The sequence below is a fragment of the Lepisosteus oculatus genome, chromosome 2 (assembly GCF_040954835.1).
Source record: "Lepisosteus oculatus isolate fLepOcu1 chromosome 2, fLepOcu1.hap2, whole genome shotgun sequence".
Taxonomy (NCBI): Eukaryota; Metazoa; Chordata; class Actinopteri; order Semionotiformes; family Lepisosteidae; genus Lepisosteus; species Lepisosteus oculatus.
In genome coordinates this window covers 20,665,201-20,684,564 of record NC_090697.1, presented here as the reverse complement: position 1 = coordinate 20,684,564, position 19,364 = coordinate 20,665,201, and the positions used below count along the sequence as shown (strand labels likewise).

Sequence of the window (19,364 nt, the reverse complement as noted above, 5' to 3'; positions counted from 1 at the left end):
TTGAGGAGAACAGAGCGATGAAGTCATGGGGAGGGGGGGCATCAGGAGGGTGAGCGCTCCCTACTGGTCCTATTTAAACCTGTTCCAGCAGCAACCTTAGCTTTCCAAGGAGGTCTCACATCCAGGTACTGGCCAGGTTCACACCTGCTGAGCTTCAGAGGGTTGCCAGGTGAGAGTTGCAGAGTGCTATTTATGCTGAGATAAACTTGTGTCCACTTATGACAGGGTGGCTACTATGTCCATAGCCTTATATTTCCTTATAATGGACACTACAGTAGAAAGTGCTAGATTCAGCATATCATTTTTTATAACCATACCACAACTCGTAGACTACAGAGACAACCTTCAGTCTTTGGAGAGCTCTTGGACCATGATAACGAATGTCTTCTACTACTACTATGTCTGCTGCTGCTACAATAACTGCTATTACTACTCCTATCACCAAAGACCATGGGGTCTCTGGTGTTACCCCCATTTTATACACCAAGGAAACTTCTGTTTAGGTCTGGAGGACTCCATTGCACTTCCAAAGGACAGGGTATTGCTGTAGATTTGCTTTTGTTGTATTTTATTTAAAGGAAAACTTTAAATGTGACCTTCATGAATTATATGACAAGTATGACGTTTCTCTATGCTATACTATTTTGATTACACTATACGGTATAAAACAAGACATTATACAATCTGTCACTCATTTTTATGTTTCTTGTTTCTCTACATCTTTGTTTGTCAAGCACTTTGAGCACTTCTTTTATACGAAACTAAGCTGTATAAAATAAAAACTGAGTGGATTAGATAATTGCAGAATGTTATTTTATTAACATTACAGAATGTTTATTTCATTAGTAATTTTTTTAAATTACTTAATATTCACAAAAGCTAATCCCAATATGAAGGAAAACCAAGAGGAAAAGTATTTTTTCAATGCAAGTAAAACATAATTTACTACATCTTGACAATGTAGCAATAAAAAAAATGTTAGGATATACAATATACAGTAGTTTAAAGCAAATACATTTGAATAACTTTAAATGTTTCGTTCTAATTATATATTGCACTAGTAAGGCCTCATTTACAATACTGAGTAGATTTAAAACATGTTCCACAAAAGATCTTGCTGTTCTGGGATAAGTTCAGAGAGGACCTACCAGACAAATTCTGTGGTTTAATGGAATCACCTACAATGACAGGGTAAAACCATTTAAGCCTTGATCAATTAGTGAAGACTGCAAAGGAATTAGATTGAAGTATTCAAAACTGTCACAAACATTTATAAATTCAGAACTGTAGACTTCAGGATTGACAAGTGGAATCTACAGCATGAGGTTGTGCATTTAAAAGCAAGAAAGGGGAGTATTTCTTTATACAAAACGACGGCTGTTGGAGTATTGAACAAGCTACTCAGCCATATTGATGAACCCAATACCCTGATTTCTTTCACGGAACAGCTAGATGACAACCTTGGATCAAGTAAACACTACTGTACTGTAACTACCAAACCAGCTACATGGATCTAATGGATTCCTCTTGATATGTAACTGCTCTTACATACAGTTGATTCAAATACACAGTCCTTTGAGTTGCTTTGTCATCAACACCCCCTAGTGACTGAATGTTTGTGTTTTTTACACAAACCTGTTCTTAAAGGTACTGTAGCATACCATTTTTTCCCCACATTCCTAGGTAAAATGCACAGGGTATAAATGTGGACATTTTTGTTGCATGTGACACGTTGGAACCATGAGAAGCGCAAACCTTAAAGTAATAAAAATAACAACAACAACAACAATGCCGGGGTAACACTCCTATTCTTTTTGAGAAATGCCGTGGGAGTTTTAAAGATTTAATGACCACAGAGAGTCAGGACCTTGGTTTTATGTCTCATCTGAAGGAAGGTGTCTTTATACAGTATAGTGTCCCCGTCACTATACCGGGGCATTAGGCCCCACACAGACCACAGGGTGTGCACCCCCTACTGGGCCCCACCTACACCTCTTCCAGCAGCAACCTTAGCTTTCCCAGGAGGTCTCCCATCCAGGTACTGGCCAGGCTCAAAACTGCTGAGCTTCAGTGGGTTGCCAGTTGTGATTTGCAGGGTGACAAAAATAGTTTTAAGACTTACCACAGGTGTAGATCACGTTGAGATATTTGTGAATGCCCGAGTAACAAGGGTCCCCAAATTCACGGGAGGTGGCGTGCACACTGCAGATTCTCTTGCCGTGACACCGATCTGTCATTATCTGAAGTGCAGTACCTGTCTGGCATTCTGGAATTACACAATTGTTAGGGTAAGAGCAGGGAACCGGAAACTTTCAATTAAAAATAAAGAATAATGTATAGAATTGTCTTTTATTTTGATAACCTGACACTTCTGTGCCATACAGTATCATATATCATACATATATTATATATCATATATCAGTATATTCTTTATAAGGTGACATTTATTCTTAGGGTGATGTGTGTCTGTAACAAGTAAGCATGAATGTAAAAGCAAGATGATTCACATTGATGAGTATAAGCTACTCATCAAAACTTTGTTAAGCCTTTTTTTTAAATTGCAGATTACCTCTATCAAAACAAAGAGCTCATGTCCCAGCTGATTTCAAGGTCTAATGTATTATCTTCTTAGTAACTCATGCTATTTGATTTACTGTTGCATTAGCCCAAACTATAATTAGAAAACGAAAACTGCAGAAATCTCCAATGGTATTAAAGCCTGGATATGACATAAAGTCTGCTGTGCTTTCATTGAACATGAACTGATATTAGGAATGTGTCTACTCTAAGATGTGTGTTCATCTGTTATCAGTTTGAACCCCTGTGATACTCTATCTGGTTTAAAAATAGCAAGACCACACAAAATACTGGCCTCAATTCATCTTATGCGATCATTATCCTAACAGATGAGACAACAAAAGCTCATACCAATGCTGAAATAAAAATTGTTGTTGCCATTCCAAAAGTTTATCAGAAACTGAAATACATCTGAAAAGCATTTCTCAAAATGTGGCATTAAGGGTGAATGAGATTAGAGTGAATCCACCAAATTAAAACAAGTGATTCACCCAAGGTACTGTAAAATGCTAGGAGTTTTCAAGTAACTTTTTTTTTTAGAAAGAAAACATATTATTCCATTCACCTAAATACATTCTAGGTGGCATTTTAATGGGATGCTGTGATGTCCCACAACAGAACTGTTTGTGATCTGGACATCTGATACAGAGAATGTCAGTGTGCATCACAGACATTACAACGATGGATGAGGAACTCTTGGTCATAAACCTTATCTAAGTATATAATGTAACTTCCAAGGTCCTGTGAGTCAATATCATTTTTATCTTTATAATCATCCCTTTTGATGTTACAGTGCACAATCTTCAATGGGACTTTCATAACTCAGTAGTAGTAAAAGCTATTTGGTGTTTACCAAACTTCAATTGGCTGGCAATAAATCAAACAATAATAGCTGTCAGTTTTTCCACTGCTTCTGCCACCAGGCAGTTAAGATCTCTCCCCTGAGCTTGAATGATACTGTGAAAGGAGTAGTGGGAAGGACACAAAGTTACACCTAACAGTCGCTGGTCGTACCTGAGCCAACCTTGTATAAGTGTGCTAAATAAAGCAATAAAGAAATTACACTGGGCAAAAGGGAATGCGCTCTGATCATAAACTGGACTAAAACAATATGATTTATAATGTGAAGTCCCTTAAACATTAAAAGCCAACCCATTCCTCAGTTTTCTAACAGTTTCATCCAATTCAGGGTTTTGGGGGAGTTGGAGCCTCTCCCAGCGAGCAAAGTACACAAGGCAAGATCCACCCTGGAGGGGATGTCAGTCCTTCACAGGTCAGGTAGACAAACATGAACACAGACATGCACAACGGCACCAGTTATCCGAGAAACAAATTAACCTACCAGGATGTTTTTGGACTGTGGGAGGAAACCCATGCAAACATTAGGAGAATGTACAAACTCCATGAAGATAGCACCTCAGTCCAGAATTGAACCCAGAGCCCCAGTTCTGCAAGGCAGCAATGCTGACCACTGCACCACTGTGCTGCCCATGAAATGACAAATAAAAAGTAAAATTGAGGAGGTCAGAAGCACTGGATTTGGTTCCCAGATTGACTCCATACAGGAAACAGAGGCAAAATGTTATGTTTTATTTGTTGGTCACTTCACTGTACTGTATTTCTGAGCAGGGTAAAGAGCTTTAGTTTTTTCTAAGAAAGGACTTTAGGAGTTTGTGCCCACGGGTACTTTAATCAACATTTTAACAACTTTTTTGTACAAGAATGTCAATGAAATCAAAATTAGACATCTGCTGCTGACAACAATTAAATGTCTGGGGAAAAAACAAACTGACAATAGATGTGAAAACCCAATAGCAACAGTATTAGAAGAGACAAAATATAAAACTACTGAAAATCATCTGTACAAAATGCATTTACAGTGTAAAGCACACCTTTTAAATCATATACATTTTTAAAGTTCATTCAACTAGTACAGAAGTTTTGTAAAATGCTGCTGAAAGAAACAGTATGACAAAAATTCAGCATGATAAAAAGTAAAACCAACATAAAGTGTGAAATTTAGCATGTGACAGCTTTTGCATTTTGCACGACTATATGTGTGCAAAATATATATTTTGCACTTTGTTGCCAATTTTCAGCAAGCTAGAAATTTCAAAAAGTTCAAGGCTTCCAGGTTTTTACAATATTCTTTCTAAAACTAATGACGAAATGAACAGGAAGGCTGACTTCACATGAACAATTTTTTCCATCTCAATAAGTCACCACAATGACTGTAACACATTGATTGCTTTAGATCATCACCCACTTGCAATTTTAAAAGCTTTTTTTAATCTGTTCTTTTCTATTTTGCTATTTCTGGTTATTACTTGTTAGCTAAGATTCATAAATGTGTCTCTAGGCAGGTTTCTGGATATTGAAACGAGTGGTATAAATTTACTGCATTCTATTCACAGTTAGAACAAATGTTTGTCTTTAATAAACATACAATTAGCAAAACAGCTGGTCTGGTCATTAGCAGATTGTTGTAATCTTTAAGAAACTGATGTGCTTGAACAGCACTAATTAGGATTTTACATGCAGATAAAGACTACATAAATAAAGGCTAAAAACTGGCAGTAGTATCCTAACACATTCTGTACCATGATAGTTTTAGTATTGTGTATTCAAAGACCTCTAGTAGGAGATTAGATCATAAAGTTGACCTCAGAACATTTGGTTATGTGGGTCACAGTGACAAATGGCTCAAAAGCTATAATACGCAATTAAAAGTTTTAAATCGGTCCTTTGAAGGAGAGCTGAGAAAGTGTCTAAGAGCCAGGGCTTTGATAATTAGACTGTGTCCATGGTTATAATTCTTATCCGGGACACCCTTGCATGAAATTATGGGAAAACAAATCCAATTATTTCAACTGTAGCAGCTTGACTGTGACAGACATATGAGTCTTATTGCCTGTTTGAGTTTTTGGTCATTCTGTTTTTAGCGTCAGAAGACCTTTGTCCAATTTGCAAATTATTAACACATCCAGAACTTAAAACACTGCAGTACTAAGGTCTGTAATTCATATACCAATTACTACAAGAAGTCAAACCTAGGCACATACAGAAATTCATGACATCAAGGCCCACAGGCGCCACATTTTCTTTTTCCCCAGATACTGACAATCTGTTTGTTTTTTCTTAGGATCCAAGTGCATGTCATTCTAAGAACACACAGAAACTGTACAATAAAACAACCATGTTTTCATTATGTTAAGTCCAGTAGGCTGAGTATGCTAGTGTCATCTTTATGTCAAACACAAAACTTGAGCAAGCCCAATTTTTTTCAACTTGACTAACCTTATTGTCCAAACTTTTACAATGAAGTAGCACAGTCAGTATATTTCAGACTACTGTTTTTATCCGGAAATGCATGTTCAATTTGGTTATGTCTTTTGCTATAGGTACCTGAGCAGTCAACTTGATTGATTGCGTCTTTACTCTCTTGGAATCTGCCAGATCAAATTTCCTTGGCCTAAGTGCAGTATACACCATGAAGCAAAGTAATAGCACTCATGACAATGCTCACACACGAACTCACTGAATTCCCTTACGAGCAATTAGTGAACAAGAAATCCAGTGCTAAATGTAAATGGAGGCGAGTGGGTCTAATCTTCTGTCACCTGGTAATATATACACTGCAAATGTCCTCTGCAGATTAAAGCTTCATCTGTGGTACTTTTTCCCTGTTTGACCCCATATGTCCTTTAAAAGCATTCCCACAGCTGAAACGCAAAGAACTGCAAACAGCTTCCATTCACTCCCGCATTCCAAATCTGACTCGCATCAAATACCAGGTCCATCAGGTTCTCAATACGTGCTTTCACTTGGCTAGCTGGAGAAAAGAGAAACGTTCACAGAGAATGGATATGAGGTGTGGTATCAACTTTCTATTGGGCTGGAGAAAGACAGGTGTTAAAAATGAAGTCTCGACTGTTTATTTTATTTTTCTGCATCAACATACTGTCCAATGTTGCTTTTGCAAACATTCCTGTCCAACTTGTTACGAAACACTAACACTTTGGGGTTAATATCACTCATAGTAATTTATTGGTCACACTGCCAATTAACTTGAAAGATTGCAACTTCAAAAAAAGTCTTTGACTATTAAAAGGGCCACAAATTAAAGGTGGCCGTTTGTCTCATCACATTCATTGCTTCTGTTTCTCTGTAGTCTCAAAGCCTGCACTGGTAGTGCTATGATCAAGTCCAAGTTCGATATCCCATTGAAACCCCTGTAGAAAAAGATACTTCTGAGCAGACAATCAAGCCTATATACAGGCCTTTGAGAGGTGGACAAAGACCAGAGCCACTAGACAAACTCCTGCAAGTGTGACCGTCGCGGTTCCGCGCGGGCTCGTGCCCTCCGCCACCGTTTTCATCCCGCATGGGGCGCGAACCCGGGTCTCCGGCGTAATGCAACAGGGAACCAGCCGCAGGAGCTAAAGGAGACCTCCCTCAGCCCAGGCAGCCGAGGTCAAGGGGATGACATCACCGTATCCGAACTAGCTCCGCTACACAAGCAGACTCCACTCATACAGGTAACCCAAACTTGAATTTGAACCCAGATTCTGTGTGTGTGTTCTCTGTTGACATAATACATTATAGAAAAAGCCTCACTGTTATTACCATTGTAAAGGGAAGATACACAAAGTATTGAAAACAGGGGCACCAATAATTGATGCACTTTTCTGTGACTTTTTTCAATAAATGTATAATTTGAGAAATGTGTAATTTTGGTTTTTATTTCAATGAATGATTAACAAAGTAAAATATGTTTCACATGTTGGAAAATTACAAAACACAGTAGTTCATCACCTGTGTTGTTTTTTTATACAGTCAAGGATGCCAATACCTTTGAAGGTGACTAAACTTTTTCAAACTTTTCAAGCACTCTTCTACTTTCATTCATAAAAGACAGTCTGAGAGGGACACTGCAAGGGTTAAAACACTGGAGGACCAAACTATGACTTCACAAACACATACAGTAACTCGGATAACCTGCAATGTGCAATGTACCACCTTATAATTAAACCTCCTTATACAGCTTTTAGACACCTTAACAGGCACCCTTTAAAACAGTAAAGCTTAACACAAGGCTAATTTAAAAAAGGGTGTAATTATTTCTGTTTTAAAATCATACATTTGGAATAATATGGAGAACATAACACAAGAAAGTATGCTAAAATTAGTTGACTGGTTGTTATTATTGGAAGTTCTAACTGTCTTTCCTTCTCAATATTACACACATACCTAATTGGCACCGATTGGCTTCCCTCTTAATAGAGCAGAGATTTACAGAGGTCCATATTCAGTAAGGGAGACTTATTAATAGTTAATAAATAATGTAGCATTGCCAAACCCTTGTCAGACCCACAGTGCGTCGAGATCACTGCTGGAAGTGTGAAAAGGAATCTTTCAGAGTAAGCTTCTTAAATTCTTAAACATTAAACCAAATGTGTCAAACACTATTGGTGCACACAGAGGCCACTGAAGTAACTGTAATATTTCTAAACTAGAATTACTTTAGGTTTGCTTAGCTAAAGGCGTAAGGACATTTACAATCAACATTTTAGTTTTTAATTTCTCTACCGTTTTAGCTGACAAAATCTTGTTATCCATAAAAGTGTTTTTTTAACTTTCACATTTTGATGAAAAATAATCATTTTAAAATCTGTATACATTAGTAATCCATTAGTAATTAAACAAAATGGGACATAATTGAAAGAGGGTGAATACTTGTGCAAGCCACTTTACTGTGTATATACAGTAGAAAAAATGTTTTCTTTCGTTTCTACCTGCATAAATTGAAGCAACTCTAGTTAAGACAGATCAACACTCTGTTAAAAGTGTATTAGTATTAGTATAATTAAATTATTATTAAAATTAAAATTATTAAAGTAATTTAATTATTCAAAATAAAACACTGAATTCATTTAAAACAAATATGATAAGGTTTGTTGATTCTACGTAGTAGACCTGTTTATTTTCATTTAGAAAGAGTTGCTGTAGAAATTACTGCTAAAAGCGAAAACAAGTTTTACATTTAAAGTGTGTAATAAACTTATTTGAAAATAAATCCTATTGGTTGCTGCAAAGTTGTGAGTCGTGTTGACTTGCTGTTCCATATCACAGACCTCACTGGTTCGTTGAATACAAATTCAGATAATGAGTGAGAACACTGCAACGCACAAAGATCCACTTGGAACCATTAGATTCCAATAACATCTAGTAAAGCTACAGTACATATGTGACAGATCATAGTGAAGTATGTTACAGATGTGAATCAGTGCAACCACAGACTGACTGCAGCCAACAGACTGCAAGCGACAGCGCACTTAATCCAGCCTCCAAAAAACACCACAAAGTTAGCACTCTATTCGTAAGAGGGGCATGATGTTTCCATTCTAACTCTTCCTTCCAGGCTTGGCATTTAAAAGGTTAAATCATCTCATTGCTTGTGCCAAAAACATTCTGTCAGAAGTGAGATGATTCACAGTCACTCTTGACCAATCAATTACCCAAAATGATGCCAAAAACAATATCTGAATTCCTATTTTTGATTAAATCATGAATACAGTGATACAGTATGATGTGCAGTATTTACTAAATAGTCTGTACCATATTCCCAAACTTTAATCTTCCATTATGACCCCTACACTCTTGCATTCTCTTAAATTAGAAATATTAAGTGGCAGTAAATAAATATCCTCAATCAAAACTGCAGTTCCCGAAAAAGGATGTGCTGTTTGTACAGGCTTTTCCCCCCCACAGTCACTCATAACAAAGGTGCATTTGTTAATAGCCGTTCCTGGAAATTAATTGATTCATTTACTGTAAAATAATTACAATGTGTTGTATAAAATTACATCCTGAATCTTTCCACCTGCACCAAAGGTGTCTGAATCAATGTATCAGTGTCTCACATCTTTTAGACCCTTCTGTCTTCATAGTGCAGGTTTTGCTTGGAGGTACATCTAGGTAAATCCTTCACAAAGCCTTTCACAGACAGCCCAAACACAGTTCTGTCAAAGCTCTTTCATCTTGGCACAAAGAGAGGTTTTCTCTGCCAGAGCACAGCAATTTAAAAATTACCTCAACAACATCTTCCTGTTCGTGTTTTGAAACCAGGATATTCTTATAGACAAAATGGAAAGTACACTGAGGAAAAAGACCTAGAGAGTTGAAGTGAATCCAGTATTTTAGCATTTAAACATTGGAAAAAAGCAAACAGAATGCTTGAATGTAGAATACTTGCTCAGAGGCTGTGATTAATTGATTTATTATTAGGAATTACATTTATTTTTGTTACTGGAAAGAGATATGGAAACGTGGAGGCCATCCCAAAAGCAAAGGGCACAAAGAGGGAATACACCTGGACAGGATGCCAGTCCATCACAGGGCTCCCAAGTGTTTCAAACTAACGATGAATAAATGTAAAAGTAAGGTTATTCTCCATTTTGAGGGATTTGGCACTCTCTGATTAAAATAAAAAGTGATTGTTAATCATGTTACATACTGAAGTAACATAACACTGTTAATTTGGAATATGAAACCTGATGGAGTCAACCTGTGAACATGTAAAAGATGCCATATAATAGATGCACTGTAGGGCATGTTCCCCAGTATTGTTCGATTTCAGTGACTAATGACATTCAACCTTTGTATTCCATTCTTTCAGTTTTTATATTCCTATCCAGCTCTGGAATCCCTGTAAACCTGATACACTTGCATGGTTTAATTCTAATGGCATTTGTCGATAACCTTTGAATTGGCTTTTCAGGAGGAACAGGTGAACACAGGTAATGGAATGTACAGTATGTTATTCCCTCCGACAAACTCTGCCACGTGAAATCTCATCAAAGATGGTTATGTCTACTGGAAGATCTGCGCACTACCCTAAGAGGCCACATCTATCAAGGAACAATAAAGAATTGTTGTATTTTAGTTTAAATCTCCCAGCTCGGAAGTATGCTGACATAACATGGCGTCAGTCTTACCCACTGCTGGCACTCTAGAGTTAACATAGGGGCACTCCAGAGTTCCTTCCTGAGATCTCCCAAAGAAAGCAGAATAGATTGCAATCACCATACTCCTTTTACAGCTCAGTCTCATCTTGTCACCTTCGCATGCCACTTTGTTCTTGTACTCATCTGCAAACAGAGAACATGAAGCACAATCATTTCTAATCTAAAAGGCCTGCAAAACTAAAGCAAAATTCTCTTGGAATAACTGCAGTGAAGACTGGATTATTTGAAGGGTTATTCCAGATATTTATTCAACTGTATTTTACCATCAGCAAGGGGGGCTTTTTTAGAAGCACATGTAAAAATGAGCTCAGAAGTGACTGGATATCAAATAAAAATTGGCATTTGGAACAGATTGCAAAGTCCACACCTTCCACATTAAATAGACAAAGTAAATGTTGAATTGGGATGATCTTGATTACTAAATTAATGATCATTTTGACAGGCAGAAAACTGTTGAAAACTGAACTCTTATTTATTTTCTTTGGTTCATCAGACTAGAGGACAAACAAGCTCGGGAAAATGCTGGATGCTAAACCGGTTTGCAGTATTCATGGCATTTTGTAACCTATTGTTAAACATCAGCTCTTCCTTCTATTTTAACAAGAGCACAAATGGAAGTTTACATATGACTGCAGTTTACATCAACCTGTTTGCCAGTTTCTTACATACAGTGGCTACAACACTTCCCAAAGAGTTTACACAAAATGATGGACTAATTATTAATTACCATTACCTTCTGAATAACTTCCAGCAAGATAACATATTCTCATGTGGTTGGAGTGTGCTTACAGTTCCTGAAGTGTAACTCTTCCTTTACCCAGCCTGGACACCCAGGCCCTCAGTGAACAGGTCACTTCACTACAACTGAACCTTTTACAGTTAAGAGGTTCATCCGAGATCGGATCAGGAAAGCCATTCATTCACACCCGTTCCATCGGTGAGAAACACAAAGAAAAGAAAGAAGGAAAGAATGGAATGCTTTCATTTGTCACATAACAGTAAGAACCTTTGTGTGGACAGATGTGAAAATATGACAGAAGCAGGTAGGCACAGGGGAGAGCAGAGGAATGTGAACTAAACACAAAAGAAGAATGAGTGGTCTGAGGAGGGTTCTGTTGTCTTTGATTGTTACTCACAGGGGGTATGGAGCATGAAGAAAAGCAGCACATGAGGAGGCCATACACATTTTCAGGTTTGTTATTCTTTCCTTGAAGTAAAACAACCTGATTCGGGGGGAGAGGGGGACGACGTGGTGCAGCAAGCAAAACAGTTAAACTTAAAAGGATTAGGGCAGGGATTGCTCAGATGCTGACAAAGTAAACAGGCGGGTAGAAAGAGGATCTTACTTGGCCGGCATTTGTACCACACGATGAGGTATTTGCTGTTGCTGGGGCAAGGGTCAATCCCAAAGAGTCGGCTATTGACAAGGACGTGACAGCTTCTTCTGTCTTGGCACTCATCCAGCATTTTCTACAGCAGAGAGAAGGAAGATTAGCATTTTCTCTTTGGGCTACCACACAGGCTTACTACCACAACCACAGTTACCACTGGAGCAGCATGACGATAAGCTTCGCTCCCACACATTTCTTGATTATTGGTTTTGATTCCGGGTGTACCTTCCATGCGGCATTTGCTGTTCTTCCTGTGTTCTAGTGGCTTTGCACTGGGTTCTCTTTTTTAGTTTCCTTCCTCTGTCCAAAAACATATGCTCTAGGTTAACTGTAATTTATACATTTTCACTGTGATATGCTGGCATCCCGTTTGGGATGTTGACCTGTTGTGCTCATTAAGCTTCTGAGATAGGCTGCAAGTTGTTTAAACAGTGATGACTAGGGGTAACACATGAAATTTGATTACTTAAAAGCAGCCTTGTTTTTTTTTCTTAAAACCTGTACTGAACTTCTTTGTGATCTTGTCCTAGTTGATATATACCAAATTTTGTTCCAGTTGTTCAAGCGGTTTTAGAGAAGATGTTGTTTGAATGTTTTTTTGACAAAACCAAAAGAGAGGCCAAACCATGTAACCGACGAAGTTGTTCTGAACATGCGCAAATTCTGGACACAAAGTAACATTCTGCACCAATCTCAGACCAGTACCTTAATTGGTTTGGATGAAACTTTTGAAAATCTCCAAATATTTTGTGAACCTAATATGGCTGCCAAACCACATTTCAGCTGAAATGTCACTATGGTGCAACTTCTCATAAGGCTTTTCAGGCACCCAAGAAGTAGGCATTTAGAAATTCTGTTATATTATCATTTTTATTAGAAATATTTTATTTTGTATGTACAGCATATGGCACCATGATAGCATTGCTACCTTGCAGCACTGGGGCCCTGGGTTCAATTTCTGGGGCGTTTTCTGAGTTTGTATATTCTCCTCGTGTTCACGTGGGTTCCTCCAGGGGCTCAGTTTTCACCCATAGCCCAAAGACATACTGGTAGGTTAAACCGGCTTCTTGGAAAATTGGCACTGGTGAGAGTGTTTGTGTGTGCCTTGTGATGGACTGGCGTCCCATCCAGGGTGTACCCAGCCCACTGGTTGGCAGGATAGGCTCCAGCTCTATCCCGACCCCTTACTGGAAAGAGCAGTTATAAAATGGATAGATGTACAGTATATTGATGACGTGATATATTTTTGTCTTTATCAAAGCACTTTTAATCTAGCCACCACCCATCTTCCTTTGTGTGCAAGCAGAGTATTACAAAATTAGTAAGCCAAGATAGACCTATGTTACTTCCCATTTGAAATCAGTTATTATTCAGAGCAATCTGTGGAAACTGAAGTTTCACCTTACAGTTATTAAACAAGTATAAATTGAATCCAGTGCTTTAAGCCCAATAGACTTGTGTCTTAAAGCATGAACCATTAGAAGAAGAAAAGGCTACATCCAAAATGATGTTCATGAGAAAGAGGCTAACCCATTGAATCAGGACTCTGGACATGTCTGTAACATTACATCATCGACAAACACTGTTTGTGTTAGGGATGAAACAAGCACTAGTGTTAAACGGTGTAAAACCACAAGTATGATCCAACCTGTACTATTCTGAGATTTATATGGATGGAGAAGGAGGAAAATTCCAGTTGAAGTGCATGGTATGTTATGAGGTGTTTGCTAATGACTACAGTATATAAAGCCTGCAATTTTTGGCAACATCTAGAAACAAAAAATACAGCATTCTAAGAAAAACCCACTGAGTTCTTCAAGAGAAAATTATCCCAACTGAAGCAAGGAAAACCTACTTTTGTGCCCAGACACCCATTGATAAAGCCCTGAAAGTCTCTTGTTGTGACAGCCTTTAAACTGTAAAAGTGACTAAGCCACAGTCAGTTGATAAATAACTTATTCTTGTAACTGAAGATCTTGTATCAATTATGTGTGGCAAAAAGGCCACATGATAACAAGACGTGGTGCCTCTCTCTATCAATGTTATTATCCACAGAAGTAATGATATGGCAGAAAATGTCCAAATCACTCTGGTAACACGTTTGAAAATGTTTATGTATTTCACACTACAATAATAGTACATGAAACTACAGAAGTCACAGTCCAAACTGTTTGTATAGATTAGATGAATAAATGGAAACGGCACTTTGGGAACCGCTGTTCTTAAAGCAGTTTATGAACAAGTCCAGGAAACCTCCGAGTTGAATGGTTGATTGTCAGCCAGATATTTTATAGATAGAACGAGTGCTGGTGAGTGATTGCTACATTTATTTTTTAGTGTATTATTTTCCCACCCAATAAATGAGCAGCTGAAAAGAAAAGCATATAGAGAAGGAGAGCTCACAAACTTAAGAAAAGATTTCTGGGTTTTTGCAATCTGTGACTAGTGTGAGAAGGGCTGGGGGCTGGTTGTAGCATGCTTCACAACAGGATTTGTATCCATAGATGAGCTGTTGAAGCGAGAAGGCAAACTGCCTGCAATGAAAATGTAACTGATGATCTGAAGATAAATGATAGCAAATGGAGGCAGCTCTATTCAAAGCAACAGTGTAATGAATTTTGTGTTTTTGTGTCTGAACATGACAACTAGGACTGGAAACAGGATTCAATTTATACTTGGCATTATGATTTATATGATGCTCCTCCACACTGAAAGATGAAAACTAATGTTGTTTCACAATATCAGAAATACTGTTTTTGGCTCTGGGAAAAGGGCTTCAATGTTGTTATAATGTTAATTGCACTTCTTGAGCTCTGAAGAGTATTTCACTTCTATACTACAGAAGTTACTGGAATGCCTGGGTTGGCAGAGAGATTATAATTCATGGCAATGGCTTATTGTAGATAGAGCCAAAGGGAGACTGGCAGATCTAACATCTGAAAGGAAAATACAGTTGACTTTGGCTTGGTTATGCTCTACACTTTAATTATCCATCACATGAAACGATGCCTTTCAGAGGAGTGAAGGACCTGACGCGCCATACACACACAAACACAGCTGAATCCCATTAAAAACTCCTTTTTTCAATTAGTTCAACATTTAACATAAGCATTTGATGGAAGCAAACAGCCCTGTTACTTTCTGGGTACCCAGCACATTTCTCCTGAGCACATTAAAGAAGTTAGAGCTACACCTTCCAATTTATCCAAACACTGCTCCAGGGTGTACATTCCTAAGTGTTACACAATGGTAACACAGGTAGTGTTAAACAATGTTTTCTCTTGAAAAGCTATGACTAGCAGGTTTTTAACACTTGACCCAAAGGTATGTTCTAAACCCTGGATTAGCAATCATAGGTGACATGTAAATCTTAGGCCTCAAGGTATCTGGCAACTGATAAATGACAAAAACTATACCTTTTAAACAGTAGTTATATCTACCTCATATGTGGTCTATAATTACATTTTAATTGAACCATTTTTTCTGAGCATTTGTAAAAATCATTCAATTAACTAAATTCGTGGTTGCTTAAATTTGCCAACATTTTAAAAAATCTTTGTTCTTGCTAAGAGATGAGTGAAATACATGCTTTTTAAATCACTTTCACAGTTTTTCCTTGTGGGACATTTTTGTATTCATCTTTTGATCATCTTTTCATCTTTTTTCGTCAATTGAAATGATTTTTTTTAAAAGAAGCTGCGTTAAAAGAAGCCGCAGTTTTATCTTAATGAAAGAACGTGGAATTAAGAGTTCTCTAGCATAACGTGTCAAGCCTTCCCTTCCAATTAACAAAACCCCTGCTTGATGAAGTCTTTAATTCTACACTACGACCATCTCCAATCTGCAGGGCTTTTTGCAGATTGTTAAAGGCACAAGATTAGCAAATATATCTGTCTGATCTAGTCATTGCCTATTTACTCCTGCAATACCACATAAATCCACTCTAGTAAAAGATTTTTAAAAGATGATAATGCTTATCCTTATATAGCATCTTGAGATGATGCATGAAAGGCAATGTACTGTTCATAAATGTTCATTGCTGATATTACTCAATAATTTATATCTGCAGGGGAACCCTGACGTGACTTGTCTTTGCCATTTTGACTTTGTTATGATCATCTCAAAAAGATTCTGAAATTAAAAACGAGTAGAGACCCCTTGTAATACAGTGACCTGTCCCTCACCGTGGCTTGTTAAACTAGGATGCATAGATGTATGTGCTGAGGGATATAATGTTGAACAAAGAAGCCAAAATACTGAGGTAAAAGTAGCCTGAAATATGAGAATGTTTTGAAATGCTGAATGAAGACTTTGATCTTGTTTTCTCCTCTAGGCACTACTGTATGGCGACAGAATACTATCTCTTCACCGAGCATTACAAAAAAACGAAATCAAAATAACTTGACAGTGGAAAGTACCATATCTTATCCAATAAAATGCTAGGAAGTAGACACAAAGGATTTCTCTCCATGAACTGACAAACATCCTCTATCTAACAAATCAACACTTGGTCACTCTTATCATTCTGTTTGGGAAAGAAAACCTGAATGTGCCTTAACAGTACCTATCCAACTTTGAAAATTGTAAAACGAAAGGCCCATTTTTCAAAATGCTTCTCAAATATTTCTGTTATCCACTGTCAGTGACAGGAAAATTATAGTTCCTAGACAGACAAAGAGCCTGGAAAATATTTCAAAGTGCTGCATCAGCTTATGAAGCTCAAGCTGAATTCCGATTCATTCAAATCAAGACATGAATCACCATCCTCATTAAAACTCTAAACACCACTTACACATTTGATGCAGCTCTCACCCCAGAATTACATCATAAAGGTATGAAAGTGGTTGGAAGAAGGTATACCAGATCCTGATGCCGTGTATCTATACTTTCAAGCTGAAACACTACTGCTCACCTCAAAATAAATATAAGACTGCTACTACAATGATATCCCCAGGACTCCCAGTGGGTGTCAAGCTGAACTGCCCTTTCGGATCAGTGGGATTGTCTGCAGCTCATGTGGGCTATGCAGGCTAAGTGCTGTGAGATGCCTAAGAGGAAAATCTTAAAAAGGGGCTTACTTAAAAAATCCTAACCATCAAAGACACAAATCTATTACTATTAGAAAGCATGATACAACAGTACACAGCATTGTGTCTAACCCACTGTCAAATCCAGTGGGTGAATATGCAGGTCTAACATACCTTGAGAGCAAAATTTAAAAAAAGTAAATGCTGACACTATTAAAAGATGAATAATGACAGGATCACAGATGAATTGTAACATTTTCAGTGCAAGAGGTAAAATAAATTTCCAGAACACAACTTCTCTTGTTTTTTTTTTAAATATTGCAATGCTTGTATCATTCCACAACAATAAATAACAGAATCTGAACATACAACCCTGCGGAGCAGGACAGCAATTCTGTCAGCTGGGGGGTTATACCTTCTAATGTCCTTCCAATAAAATAACATTTGTACTTACCCGTAATGAAGTTGAAACAGAACACGTTGTATCCTCTTTGAACAGCTTTGTGTTGGTAGGCGAGAGGTGTGGCGGGCACATCTGGTGATTTGGGACCTTCCTTCCATAAAACGAGGACTGGATGCTTATCGTAGTCCTGGGAGGGCATTGCACAGAAAAGTACTCGCCATCACAGGCTTGTTCTGTGTAATTCCTGAGTGCTCTGGTCAGGTACCCTACAGACAAACACAATGAAGCTGTTATTGTGACATAATGTACTGCCACAAAGCTGCACAAGTCAACCTGTACAAACAGGTCACAGTACACTGTAGTGATGCTAATCCATTTTATGAGGCAAGAGATGCAAGGTAATGTTCCAAAACTACAAACTATACCTACTGATTATGGGATTTCTCACTTTCGCTTACCTATAACTTATAACTTACAATAATGGCTTGAAGTCCAAAAATTAAATCATTTCCAAAACAGTTTGGAGTTACAGGTTCCTGTAAAGGTTACCCTGTTTGTCCTGAAGAGAGCTCTACCAAAGAGTACAGGCAATGCATTTTCTTAATCAATTCAGTCATTTAATAAACAGATTTGTTTTTATATCTTAATTTATGCTGAACTAATTTTCTTTCCACACACGTATTTAGCAATCCTTTTCATAGTTAATTAGGAGCTCTCTGCCCTGACATGCTCTAACAAACTAGAAACTTAATTCTATCGCCTTTTCAGCTCCATCCTACGCATATTTTGAATGAGTTATTTCCTTTGAAAAGCTTTGACATCTTTATCATGTATCAGTCAAGAAGGGTGAAATATTGCACAGAACTGAATTTGTAAGCATACAGTATATGCTTACATATTTTAGGCCTATGAAGTCTTCAGGGTGTGGATTTTGAATCATTTGCTTTTTGCTATCCTTTTAAATAATGCCATGTATCACAATGGAAAAATACTTAAACCTTTCTTTAAGACATTCTTCAAGAAAGAGCTGTTTTTTTCCACAACATGTCTTTGAATGCGGGGCAGGAACTGATAAAAACCCAGACAAAAGATCACAGAATCATTACCACTAACTCAACACAAAAGCAAATTTCACAACACCAGGAATATAATAGACCTCAATCCAGAAATCCAGATCAAGAAAACCTTTATATGGATTTGTTTTGATCAGAAAAAAATAGTATTTTCTTTAAACATTTTAACTCCCAATGACAATTTACAAGATACAATGTAAATGTTATTTTTAATATTCAAGTTTTGGATTCCTACACTCTACACAGACCACTTTGTAAATATATGCAAAATTTAACATTCTGGCAATAACATAAAATGGCACAAAATACCTTTTTTTAATAATTGCAGTTTTTTCAAACATTTGCATGCATTTTATATTACATTAAGGCTGCATTTTAAATAAATTACAAAAACAGTATCACGATTTAAACTCACAAAATATTACAGTGTTCCTATGTCAGACTCCCATACTTTAATATACAAGAGGAGTACAATGAATACATTTCATGTTAGAAAACAAGTTATACAGGCTACAGTACTTCAGGCATCACAATGAGGTTAAATGATTTTGGACATACTGTATAAGATAATAACAGAGTTAAACTACAGTGCATAAGTCAGTAAAGCATTACTAATATCACAGATTCATGTACACTGTATTGCCTGGTAATGATATTGAGCCTACTTTTTGTCTTTCAAAGTGGCTCATTATTGTGCTCTTTCACCTAAAAGACATTTCCACGCAGGCATCCAGGATTTTAAATGAGCACCCACAGGTTTAGACTCACGGCTGTAAAACATCTGGAAAACACAATCGGCTGCATTTGAAGGAAATAAATATTTGAAAACAAATGAGGTCTTATGGAAAAAAAGGAGCTTTTAAAAG

At 37.4% G+C, this 19,364-nt stretch overlaps 1 protein-coding gene across 2 annotated transcripts in view; it reads right to left on the bottom strand.

Annotated features, from left to right (window-relative positions):
- Positions 1 to 19,364, bottom strand: part of LOC102698994 (protein eva-1 homolog A) — an 82,581-nt gene that overhangs the window by 33,865 nt on the left and 29,352 nt on the right. The window contains exons 2-5 of one of the 2 annotated variants that reach the window (XM_015339055.2): positions 17,477 to 17,691; positions 11,951 to 12,074; positions 10,575 to 10,727; positions 2,123 to 2,266 (exon numbers count right to left, since the gene is read on the bottom strand). In XM_015339055.2, the coding sequence (XP_015194541.2) occupies positions 2,123 to 2,266; positions 10,575 to 10,727; positions 11,951 to 12,074; positions 17,477 to 17,691 (636 nt within the window). Of the gene's footprint in view, positions 1 to 2,122; positions 2,267 to 3,919; positions 8,149 to 10,574; positions 10,728 to 11,950; positions 12,075 to 17,476; positions 17,692 to 19,364 lie in introns of those variants that run through there. The other variant, XM_015339056.2, reaches the window with a different exon arrangement.